The sequence below is a fragment of the Oratosquilla oratoria genome, chromosome 5 (assembly GCF_046742065.1).
Source record: "Oratosquilla oratoria isolate Oo_2021 chromosome 5, ASM4674206v1, whole genome shotgun sequence".
Taxonomy (NCBI): Eukaryota; Metazoa; Arthropoda; class Malacostraca; order Stomatopoda; family Squillidae; genus Oratosquilla; species Oratosquilla oratoria.
Genome location: NC_134781.1, coordinates 68,981,156 through 68,993,575, shown reverse-complemented (window position 1 = coordinate 68,993,575; position 12,420 = coordinate 68,981,156). Strand labels below are relative to the sequence as shown.

The window sequence follows — 12,420 nt, the reverse complement described above, 5'->3', positions numbered from 1 at the left end:
TTTTCTGTACGAGGTGTTGGAGCAGGGGGTTGCCGATTAAATGAAGTTGCCTTGCTGTGGATGTGCTGTGTCTTGCTACATTTCTTCTGCCCCAGGGCAGTGGGCGAGATGCAGGGATGGATCATCATCCAGGAGGAGCCAAGATAAGAGGGAGGGAGGGGGTGAATGGGCATGGAGTATGTGGGGATAGAATGAGTGGGAGTGGATTTTATGACTTTGTTTTTTGGCTACCTCCCTTGTAAGGGGGAAAAAGCCATTGGTATACTTATGTATATATGTACATATTTGGAGAAGGGAGGGGTGACATCTGTGTCTAGCTTTATTTTACATATCCCTGTAGTTATCACTAGGGGTGTGCTGATTCCATTTTTTGCCGATGCCAATGCCAATGCTGATTCCTATTCACTCTGTTGCCTATGCTGATGCTGATTCCTATTCACTTTTAATTGCCAATGCCGATTTCACTTTATGTAATTATGCTATATACTGTTAAGTTTTGATGATGGGATTTTGTTCCAGCAGCTACATGGGAATGTATGTGCATATAAGCATATATTTACTTTCATATGAGAATGAAGTTGATAGGACTTAAGGGGTAAGAAAGAGAAATATGAATTAAGATAAAAAGTATATATATATATATATATATAAATGATTTTTTAACTTTGGACTTTTTCAAATTTTCAGTTCCTGTCAAAATTTCCCCATCAAGATCAATGGACAGTGGTCTGGATGACTACGTTACTCCTTCCAAAACAAGGTGGGTATTCCACAGGTTTTTCCCCTGCTATGGACCAATCAGTCTTTAGTGCATTTGGGCTAAGATGTTTTAGATGGATGGATGGTCTGGGCCTTCTGCATGAGAGTTTTTGCATTGAATTATCGCATTTTCTACATATTTCATCCAGGAGGAGCCAATATAAGAGGGAGGGAGGGGTGTGAATGGGAGTGGAGTATGTTGTCATCAGTCCTGTTTCCTCGCATCTCTTACAGGAGACCAGTGGTCCTGAATTATCTGGCCCTGAATTATCCAGTTGCCCCATTAAACATTGAGGGGAAACTTTGTACATACGTGCATACATATATATATACACATAACCAAAAGTCTTAGACCCCCTTATAAGGGAGACTGCCAAATTCAGTATTCCAAAAACAAACCACAGATTTGAGTTCCACAGAGAAAACCCTCCACACTAGACAAAAACTACACAAGCATGCCCATGCTCTGGACACCATCCATCATTAAGGCACTATCAACACTGAATAGGCCTAGCCACATATTCAAACTGACCCACATACAACCACAACACAGAAGACATAGAACACCTCATGTCCCACACTAATTTTCCTCAGATAACAAAATATCTCTTCTCTAAGTGGATTATAATCCTGCCTGGTTCCCTGGAGGCCATAGGTCTTCTGCAAGAGACCAGGGGCAATGGATTGATTGATCCATCAAATACCTACCTCACTTTATGTGCTGTCCTCTTTGCCTCCTGCACTTTTGTGTTTTGCCTCTACTCGCTTCTATACCTTTCATATGCTTCCCTAGTTGTACTTTGTAGCCAATCTTCAAATGCTTACTTTTTTCCCACCATTGCCATCACCTCTTCATCCCACCTTTTGCTGCCTCTTCTTCTGTTGCCTGCCATCCTCCTTGTCCCACACACCATCTGTACACTTTAGCACTTGTATGTTTTAAGGTGCGAGGAGATAGGGTTGATGAAAGGCTTTGGATGGTTTGGACACATGGAAAGAATGAGTAAAGAAATAACAGTAAAAGGGGTGTGGAAGGCAGAGGTAGAAGGAGTGAACATGAGGGGCGATCAAGGATGAGATGGATGGATGGAGTAAAAAGGGCATTGGGAAAGAGGGGAATGTCTGTTGAGGAAGGATGGGAGAGGACAGAATATAGGGGTGAATGGAGAATGTTTGTGTATGGATGATGCTGTGATGCATGAGGTAGAGTGGGTGGGGAATGGGGGTGAGGGAGTGTGTAAAAAATAAATCGACGCAGCCTGAAGAGATTTCTCAGTCTTCTGCATGAGGAGACAGGGGGGTGTCACCAATTTAATGAAGTGGCCTTGCTGTGGATGTGCTGTGTCTTGCAACACTGCTTCTGACCCAGGGCAGTGGGTGAGATGCAGGGATGACCCATCATCCAGGAGGAGCCAAGATAAGAGGGAGGGAGGGGTGGAAGTGGCTTTTATGCCCTTGTTTTTTGGCTACCTCCCGTATAAGAGAGAAATCCTTTGTTATATGTATAATTTATATCCCATAGCTTCTTTCAAACATTTCTGCTAATGATAACTACCTTTCTATCTGAGCTGTTTTCTTTTCTTTGGCCGGAGGAAATCTAGGAAGTACAAGGTTGTCTGATTTTGAGGGGCTTGTCTCTGAGGCTGGGCCCTGCTTGCTTTTTTCTTTGGCTGAATTTCGTTCTTTAGAATACAGTGCTTGCAGGTACCTGTCACTGGTTCCTCTACAAATCTAATGGTACTAATAGAGAAAAATTATATCCTATTCTAGGTACTTAATGCCAACACATGGGGATGATTGGGGAAGAACACCTGACCGAACTCCTCGTTCATCCCGTAAAGTGTTTGGAAGTATAGAAAAATCCATTGACAAGATGAGGAACATGCTCACACCAAGAAAGAGGCTTGCTTCAGACCAAGGTCCTAGTATTATTGACAATAAGGTAAGTACTGTACATTATTGGTGGTGATGTACTCGTATGTTGATTTCATTATAGATGTGCTGTTGTAATGTGTTGGTTTGATATTAGTTTACATTGTTTTTGGGCTTAAGTCCAGTGGTTAATGGTGATTGCTTAGTGCAGTGTGAGCATACAAGACAAAAGTTAGACTTGTGATTATTGCTAAACACCAATTTATAATTTCACACTTCCTTATGTGTATACATCCATGTGCACATACACACACACACACGTGTAGACGCACACATACATGCACGTGTGTATGCACACATACTTTACATGGATGAAGAAATGGTAAAAATATTAGTTACACTGATAAGACCAAAATTAGAGTATGCTGCGACACTGGACACCTAGTTCTAGAAAAAACATAAACTAGAAAGAATTCAAAGAGCAATGACAAAGATGGCACCAACACTCTCCAATTTGACATACGAACAAATATTGGATAAATTAAATCTACCAACCCTGGAACAAAGAAGAGAAAGGGGTGATTTGCTAACCATCTACAGAATTATGAAAGGGATGGAAATTCTTTATAGAGATGATTTACTAAAGTGGGACAGAAGAAAAAAAAGAGGACACAAAAAGAAACTTAAGAAAGACAGTTACAGAAGAGATCTGAAAAAGAATAGCTTCCCACACAGAGTGTAGATATCTGGAACAAACTAAGTGAGGAAACAGTGAGTGCCAAAACTATACAAGAATTTAAGAACGAACTGGATGCAGAAAGATACAAAAGTGGGTCACTACAAGCATAGCTCTCTTCCTGTAAAATATAACTAGGTAATACACACACACACACACACACACACACACACACACACACACACACACACACACACACACACACACACACACACACACACACACACACACACACACGCACACGCACACACACACACACACACACACATGCACATATGTGTACACATGCACACACACAAACACACACACACACACACATGCACATATGTGTACACATGCACACACACAAACACACACACACATAAATACATACACCCATAAATACACACACACATAAACACACACACACATAAACACACACACACATAAACACACACACACATAAACACACACACACATAAACATACACATAAACACACACACACACACACACACACACACAGACACACACACACACACACAGGGGGAAGTGATATTCTTTTCCTCTATAAGAGGATAAGGAAACTTGCACGAAGAGGAGATTTAGGTGCAGAAGAAGTCACACCCTCCAGCAACTACACATACTTAGCCACAAGAACTGGCATCCATTGGTACAGGAGGCCTAAGATAATCAGAAGTTATGTTTGACAGCAGTACCGTGCCAGAGCTCCAGTGAGTGCTTGGAGCCTGCCTACACAGTAGTATGCCATGGTTTGGGGGAGGTTTAGATATACAAGTGGCCTAAACTCCTCTGGTAACAATGTTAAAGAGCTTAAAGAAAAATATAGTGACTAGGTACTCTCAATACTCAGCCTTTTCAATCAACAGTTTGTCCATGACTTGAATTTATTCCTCTCTCCTTCCCTCTCTCTTCCCTCCCTCCCTCCCTCCTTCCCTCTTTTTTCTTCATTTCTTTCCCTCCCACATCTATCTCTCTCCCTCCCATCTCGCCTTCTTATCTCTCTCTCCTTCCCATCTCTCTCTCTCCCTCCCACATTTCTATCTCCCCATCTTTCTATCTCTCCCCCTATCTATCTTTATCTTCCTCTCTCTCTCTCTCATCACTCTCCCATTACTCATCATTCTTCCATTTCTCTCTCCCTATTTCAGTCTTCCTCTGTCTCTATCTTTCCTCTCTCATCAGTCCCATTACTCATCACTCTCATCACTCATCACTCTCTCAACACTCATCACTCTCCCATCTCTCTCTCTTTCTCCCTCCCTTTCCATCTCTCCCCCTCACCCTTATCTCTCTCTCCTCTCACCTCTCTTTCTCACCTCTCACTCTCTCTCACCTCTCACTCTCTCTCACCTCTCACCTCTCTTTCTCACCCCTCTTTCTCACCTCTCACTCTCTCTCACCTCTCACTCTCTCACCTCTCACTCTCTCACCTCTCACTCTCTCACCTCTCACTCTCTCTCACCTCTCAGTCTCTCTCACCTCTCAGTCTCTCTCACCTCTCAGTCTCTCTCACCTCTCAGTCTCTCTCACCTCTCAGTCTCTCTCACCTCTCAGTCTCTCTCACCTCTCAGTCTCTCTCACCTCTCAGTCTCTCTCACCTCTCAGTCTCTCTCACCTCTCAGTCTCTCTCACCTCTCAGTCTCTCTCACCTCTCTTACCTCTCACTCTCTCTTACCTCTCACACACTCACTCTCTCTTACCTCTCACACTCTCTCACCTCTCTCCCATCTCTCCCTCCCATCTCTCCCTCCCATCTCTCTCTCTTCTCACCTTTCTCTCTCTCTCTTCTCACCTCTTTCTCTCTCCCCCTCTCTCTCACCTCTCACACTCACTCACTCTCACCTCTGTTTCACCTCTCTCTTTCTGTCTCTCTCTCTCTCTCCCTCTCTCTCTCCCTCTCTCTCTCTCCCTCTCTCTCTCTCTCTCTCTCTCTCTCTCTCTCTCTCTCTCTCTCCCTCTCTCTCTCTCTCTCTCTCCCTCCCTCCCTCCCTCCCTCCCTCCCTCCCTCTACATTTCCCTCTCATTTCCTTCCTTTCTCCTCTTTCCGACCTCTCTCACTCGTTCACCTTTCTTTTTCTCTTTCACACACACACACACACACACACACACACACACACACACACACACACACACACACACCTTCTCTTTCTTTCTTTTTTCTCTCTCTCCCTCCCTCTCTCTCTCCCACCTCTGTCACTCTCTCCTCTCTCCCACCTGTCACTCTCTCATCTCTCTCTCACTCTCTTCTCTCTCCCACCTGTCACTCTCTCCTCTCTCTCTCCCACCTATCACTCTCTCCTCTCTCTCTCACTCTCTTCTCTCTCCCACCTGTCACTCTCTCCTCTCTCTCTCACTCTCTTCTCTCTCTCTTACACCTCTCTCTTTTTCTCCTCCTCCTCCTCTCTCCCCCTCCTCTCTCCCCCTCTCTCTTTGTACCCCCCCTCTCTCTCATCTCTCTCCTCTCTCATCTCTCTCCTCTCTCTCCTCTCTCTCTCTCCTCTCTCTCTCTCTCCTCTCTTTCCCTCTCCCTCTCCCTCTCCCCCTCTCTCCTCTCACTCCCTCTCCTCCCTCTCTCCTCTCACTCCCTCTCCTCTCACTCCCTCTCCCTCTCTCCTCTCTCTCCCCCTCCCTCTCCTCTCTCTCCCCCTCTCTCCTCTCTCTCCCCCTCCCCCTCTCTCCCCCCTCCCCTCTCTCCCCCCTCCCCTCTCTCCCCCCTCCCCCCTCTCCTCCACTCTCTCCCCTCTCCCCTCTCTCTTCTCTCTCCCCCACTCCCCCTCTCATCTCTCTCCCCCTCTCCCCTCTCCTCTCTCTCCCCCTCCCCCTCTCTCCTCTCTCTCCCCCTCCCCCTCTCTCCTCTCTCTCCCCCTCCTCCTCTCTCCTCTCTCTCTCCTCCTCTCTCCTCCTCTCTCCTCTCTCTCCCTCTCCTCTCCTCTCTCTCCCTCACCCCCTCTCCTCTCTTCTCTCTCCCTCTCCTCTCTCCCTCACCCCCTCTCCTCTCTTCTCTCTCCCTCTCCTCTCTCCCTCTCCTCTCTCTCCCTCACCCCCTCTCCTCTCTTCTCTCCCCTCTTTCTCTCTCTCCTCTGTCTCCCTCTCTCTCTCCTCTGTCTCCTCTCTCTCTCTCCTCTGTCTCCTCTCTCTCTCTCCTCTGTCTCCTCTCTCTCCTGTCTTCTCTCTCTCCTGTCTTCTCTCTCTCTCTTTCTCTCTCGCTCTCACGGTTGTGATTGGCTGTTGGGTGACCTGGGTTAAAGGTGCTACGTGTCCACCTTTTGTTTTTCCTTTCGAATGCGCGGGTGGTGGTCCTCGTCGCCGATCAAGGCCGTCGGAACAGATGGCTCCCGTCGGCGTGGCTGCAGCAGGAAGCAGGAAATGCCTCCGTCGTGTCGGAGAGAGCAGGTGCTAAAAAAGGAAAAGAAAAAAAAAAGTGGTGTGTGAGTGAGAGGGAGAGAGACAGAGACAGAGAGAGGCCTGTTTCCAATGGAGGACTCGAAGGTGAGCGAGCGGGGTTCAGATTAGGTTATGTGGCACCTTAGGGGCCCAGAGTTCGGCACACCCTCGGTTCTTTGACTGCAAGTGTCCTTCAACTGACTGAAATCGTCTGGTGGCTACATCAAAAGGGTTCATTGGGGGTCTTCTTGTCTTTGATAGTTCCCCTCTGATGAAATATCACCTGGTGGTAGACAGAATAAAGTTTATATGATTTTAGCTTATAATTATTGTTATTATTATTGTTTTGTTTCTTAATTTTATAATTTATTCTTTCTGGAGTGGAAAGGTTACTTGGGGCGTTTCTCTCTCTCTCTCTCTCTCTCTCTCTCTCTCTCTCTCTCTCTCTCTCTCTCTCTCTCTCTCTCTCTCTCTCTCTCTCTCTCTCTCTCTCTCTCTCTCTCTCTCTCTCTCTCTCTCTCCTTTTCTCTTATCAATCCTTTTGGGAACGAAAGTAATTCTTCATCTAGGTGGAATAATTTGGAAAGGAGCCAGAATAGACACTATTTGCAAGATGACGTGTGATTAATCAAGATGGGTTTTAATTTGTTTATCCATGGAAGATGTTTTCCCTCAGCCGATTGAAATAATTATTATTATTGTTGTTGTTGTTATTATTATTATTTATTTTATTTTATATATATATATATATTTTTTTTTATAATAATTGTCACCATGTTTCTGTGTTTGGAAATCCACAGCCCCACAGTGGCTGGCAATGGTCCATGGGCCCTCCCATAGGTACATTGTCTGGTAGGAAGCGTTAGATTGTTGTCTGTCTTGTGTCCGTGTGGAACTGTTTCTGCGTTATCAGTTCTTTGGAAGGGGGAGATCAGTCGCCGGTTGTAAGCTCTCGTTGTCCATCGAATTGAGGGCACAAACCGGAGGGTAACTGGGAACGTCCCTCCAGTTCTGGGGTAGTGTCATTCCAAAGAGTATGTTCATTTCCGGAATTGTTCCGTGATTGTCTCTGGTCTTTCCCGGCATCGGGAACGGACGTGCGCACGCACACATACACACACACACACACACACACACACACACACACACACACACACACACACACACACACACACAGTTTAGATAAAATGAAATATGAAGACGGGACATCACGAGCATAGCTCCCCTTCCCGTAAAATACAACCAGGTAAACACACACACTCACACTCACTCACTGGCCTGTTTCCGAGCCGAAGAATTGTACGTTGTCGATAAGTTGTTTTTAATTTTGGTTGGGTTATATTCCATTGCGGTTAGACGCGCTTAGTTACGTTATATTAGATGGCGCTATACAGTGAAGTTAATTTGTACTGGGCAAGTTGCGGTTAATTTAGGTTGCACGCGGTTGCACACGATTAATTTGCACCAAGTTTAGATGCGGTCAGGTCAACACACTCCACGACCTAGCTGCCCCATCCCGGACAAATAAAATAACCTGTCGTAAGCCAAAAAGGTAAGCAGCAGAGGATGTCCCCGTTATGCAGGGGGTTAAATTTCTTAGGAATAATCTGTCGCTGTCTTCAGCTCTTTGTGCTCCGGCTTCGCAGGTGTTGAGGGGGAGGAAGGGCGGGGCGGGGTGGGGCGGGTCGTCTCGCTACGCTCACGTGCGGTGGGCCTCAGCTGGATGTTGTGTGCCCAGTCTCACAACTTGTATCCTTTAGGCACCTCTCGGTGGTGTGGTGGTGTTCCTTAAGCTCAGTAATAACAATCATAATGATAATGATAAATTCATTTTAAGTGTCTGCTCGTGGCGTTGAGATTCATGGTCTTGGCAACCTCACCCCATCCTTTTTCTTCGATAGCGTTCCCATGTCCGAATGATATTGCCTGGTATCAGCCAGAATAGACTTTATATGAAAAGACATCATAACGAAATACAGTAAGTGTTGCTGCAACTGCACTCCTTTGAGCTGACTAAAGTCCTCTGGGGTTAGCCGGCTCAGGATCTTCCAGGCGCTTCGTCGATGAGGTTCATCTGTCACTACGGTCCCTTCTCCGGGTTGAATAAAATCGGTCGGCGGCAGCACGAATAGGATGATAGGGTGCGTCCAGGTAGAAAAAAAATTCCTTCCGTACCGGGTGGCACTTTCCCAATGTTCTAGGTGTCGCCAGGCGATTTTATTCTGTACCAAAGGTAATTTCGGCTGCCGCCAGGTGATTTTATTGAGCACTGTGGTCATTTCATAGCAAAGATTTCAGTTGAGATGGACTTAACGCTTTAGTCCAGGGTAGTGGTCTTGTTGATTCTAGTTTTGTTATATACAACTTCTAGTCTATCTTGGCCCCCGTTTACCTGTCACTCTTCTTTAATGATCTTTGATTTAATTTTATTTTAGATCCCAATTGCACAGTGCGCGCGCGTGTGCCTGTGTTTTAATAGTTATTTTATTTGCTCGTGCGTTTGCTTTATTTTTCTGCATTTAATGTTGTGTGTGTTTGCGCTCGGGGATTAATTAGGAAGAGCTTCATTTTTTTTTCTTCTATAATTGTGCCTCATTGTAATCATCTCGTGAAGCGACCTGGGTGATGGGGAAGAGGACGATGAGGAGGATTTATTGTTTCATTGAGCTTCTGTTTAGCTTTTGCCTTCTTCAAGTTTTAGTCAGTGCGCGTGCATGGTGCCCGTCTTGCGTCTACAAGACCGCGCTGGGAAAGCCAGGTTGATCCAAGACAGCTGTCGCCGCATAGATTGCGGGGTCGGAGGCGTCTTCGCCGCACAGCGAGTGCTCTCTACTCTACCTTCTCCGCACCTCCCACTTGATCCCCTCCCTTTCTCTCTTCCTTTCCTCTTCCTTTCCCCTTCCTCTCCTCATCCTTTCCTCTTCCTTTCCCCTTCCTTTCTCTCCCCTTCCTCTCGCCTTCCTCTCACCTTCCTTTCTCTCCCCTTCCTCTCGCCTTCCTCTCACCTTCCTGCTCGTCCTTCTGCATTTTTCCATCTCCTACTACCATGTTTTCGTCAGCCTCCTCTCTCCTTCCTCTCGCCTTCCTCTCTCCTTCCTCTCTCCTTCCTCTCTCCTTCCTCTCTCCTTCCTCTCTCCTTCCTCTCTCCTTCCTCTCTCCTTCCTCTCTCCTTCCTCTCTCCTTCCTCTCTCCTTCCTCTCTCCTTCCTCTCTCCTTCCTCTCTCCCTCATCTCTCCCTCCTCTCTCTCCCTCCTCTCCCTCGTCTCCCTCCTCTCTTCCTCACCTCCCTCCTCTCTTCCTCACCTCTCTCTCTCTCTCTCTCTCTCTCTCTCTCTCTCTCTATCCTCCCTCCCTCCCCCGTCTCTCACCCTCCTATCTCCCTTTTCTCACCCTCCTCTCTCCTTCCTCTTTCCCTTCTCTCACCCTTCTCTCTCCCTCCTCTCTCCCTCTTCTCTCCCTCCTCTCTCCCTCCATCTCTCCCTCCTCTCTCCCTCCTCTCTCCTTCTCTCACCCTCCCTACCTCCCTCCTCTCACCTTTGTGTCCCAATTCTCCCTACTCTCCTTCCCCTCCTCTTTCTCCCCTTTGTGTCCCAATTCTCCCTACTCTCCTTCCCCCCCTCTTTCTCCCCTTTTCTTCCCCTCCTCCCCTTTTCTTCCCCTCCTCTTTCTCATCTTCCTCCTCCTCTTCCCCATCCTCTACCTTATCCTCTTCGTCATCATCCTCCTCCTCCTTTTTATTTCTCCTTCACCTCTTCCCTCTCCACTTCCAGGGGTGTATGTCCTCGTCGCCGTCGTCGTCGTCTCAAGCCGTGCCCATGACCTTTCCTCTTCTTCCTCCTCATTTCTTCCCGTTTCCACATCCCGCTGCTCTCTCCTCTCTCCCCCTCCGCCCACTCGCTCATTTCTGTCCCTCTCCGCTCTCAAGCTTTTATATTCTCTCTTTGTCTGTCCCTCCCTCATCTGTCTCACTTCTCTTTCACTCTTATCTCTCTCCTCTCTCGCTCTTCTGTCCCCCCTCTTCCTCTATTTTCCTGCTCTCCCCCTCCTCTCTCCCCTCGTCTCTCTCCCACTTTTCTCTCTTTGTCATCTGTCTCCCTCCTCTTCCTTCTCTCATATTCCTATTCCTAGTCCTCCCCATCATCCCCCCTACCCCTCATCCTCTTCTCGTCTTTTTTCTCTTCATCCTCGCTCCTCATCCTCGTATCTCCTCTTTCATCGTCCCTCCACTTCTTGCCCTTCTCTTCCTCCTCCCCTTCCTTCCCTTCCTCCTTCCCTTCCTTCCCTTCCTCCTTCCCTTCCGCCTCCCTTTCCTTCCCTTCCGCCTCCCCTTCCTTCCCTTCCGCCTCCCCTTCCTTCCCTTCCGCCTCCCCTTCCTTCCCTTCCGCCTCCCCTTCCTTCCCTTCCGCCTCCCCTTCCTTCCCTTCCGCCTCCCCTTCCTTCCCTTCCGCCTCCCCTTCCTTCCCTTCCGCCTCCCCTTCCTTCCCTTCCGCCTCCCCTTCCTTCCCTTCCGCCTCCCCTTCTCCTTCCCTTCCGCCTCCCCTTCCTTCCCTTTCTCCTCCCCTTCCCTTCCGCCTCCCGTTCCTTCCCTTTCTCCTCCCCTTCCTTCCCTTTCTCCTCCCCTTCCTTCCCTTTCTCCTCCCCTTCCTTCCCTTCCGCCTTCCCTTCCTCCTTTTCCTCTTTCCCACTTCCTCTTTCCACCTTTCTCTCTCCACCTTTCTCTCTCCCCCCATCCTCTCTCCACCTTTCTCTCTCCCCCATCCTCTCTCACTCCCTCCCCTCCTTCCCTTTCCTCTTTCCCTCCCCCTTCCGTTTATCACCTTTTAACTCCGTCATTCTCCTCCTTCCTTCCCTCGCATGGGGTATTGACTGCATGTGTTATGCAGCAATGACTAAGAGTACCAAGTCACTCATTCTTTTATGATTAGAGACTATAAAAAAAAAAAAGTTTCTCCCATATGTTCGTTCTTCTGCCCTCCATAAATCTCTTCTTTTATATCTGTGACTCCACTTAGGATGTTCTTAGGCCGAGCGGGTTTGAGCGTCGCTACTTGCGGCGGTGGTCGATGTGACGGGAGTTCGAACCCTTCTGCCAGCGAGTTGGACCAAGGACATGGTTCATTAAATTATATGCTACGAAGTCGTCTGTAAGGGACACCGTCCTAGCCTCCTGAGAGGGGGCAGTTCGCGACGTTCAGCCGAATACATTCGTGACTCTAATGTGATGTTGTCTCTTAGGCAGAAGCGCTGGTTATTCCTTAAAAAGAATACTCTGTTCACCTCCTCCTCCTCCTCCTCTTCCGCCCTCCTCTCCTCCGCCCCCCCTCCTCCTCCGACCTCCCCCTCCTCTCTGTGCTCGCTCCTGTACCTCGGTGAAATTCCCATTTCCTCCTTTTTATGGCCGCCAAAGTATTTACGCAACTCTGGTCTCTTCTCTCCCCGTCCCCCCAAACTATTATATTAAAACGACGTCACGCCCCATCGCGTCGCCACCGCCGTCCTTCTTCCCGTGGGTCTACTTTTTTGTCTCCTCCTCCTCCTCCTCCTCGTTGTTTTCTTCCTCTTGTTGTTGTTCTTCTTCACTTCCTCTCCGTTATTTTCTCCTTCACCTCTTCTTCCTCCTATTCCTCGACCCCCTCCTGTTCCTCCTCTTCCCCGTTCTTCTTTCTCC

The 12,420-nt window shown here is 47.8% G+C and overlaps 1 protein-coding gene across 5 annotated transcripts in view; it reads left to right on the top strand.

Moving 5' to 3' along the window:
• The window catches only part of LOC143025524 (maternal embryonic leucine zipper kinase-like), a 51,697-nt gene that overhangs the window by 16,340 nt on the left and 22,937 nt on the right, over positions 1 to 12,420 (top strand). For all 5 annotated transcript variants that reach the window (XM_076185315.1, XM_076185318.1, XM_076185317.1 and 2 more), the window contains exons 11-12: positions 688 to 760; positions 2,530 to 2,701. In XM_076185315.1, the coding sequence (XP_076041430.1) occupies positions 688 to 760; positions 2,530 to 2,701 (245 nt within the window). The remainder of the gene's footprint in view (positions 1 to 687; positions 761 to 2,529; positions 2,702 to 12,420) is intronic.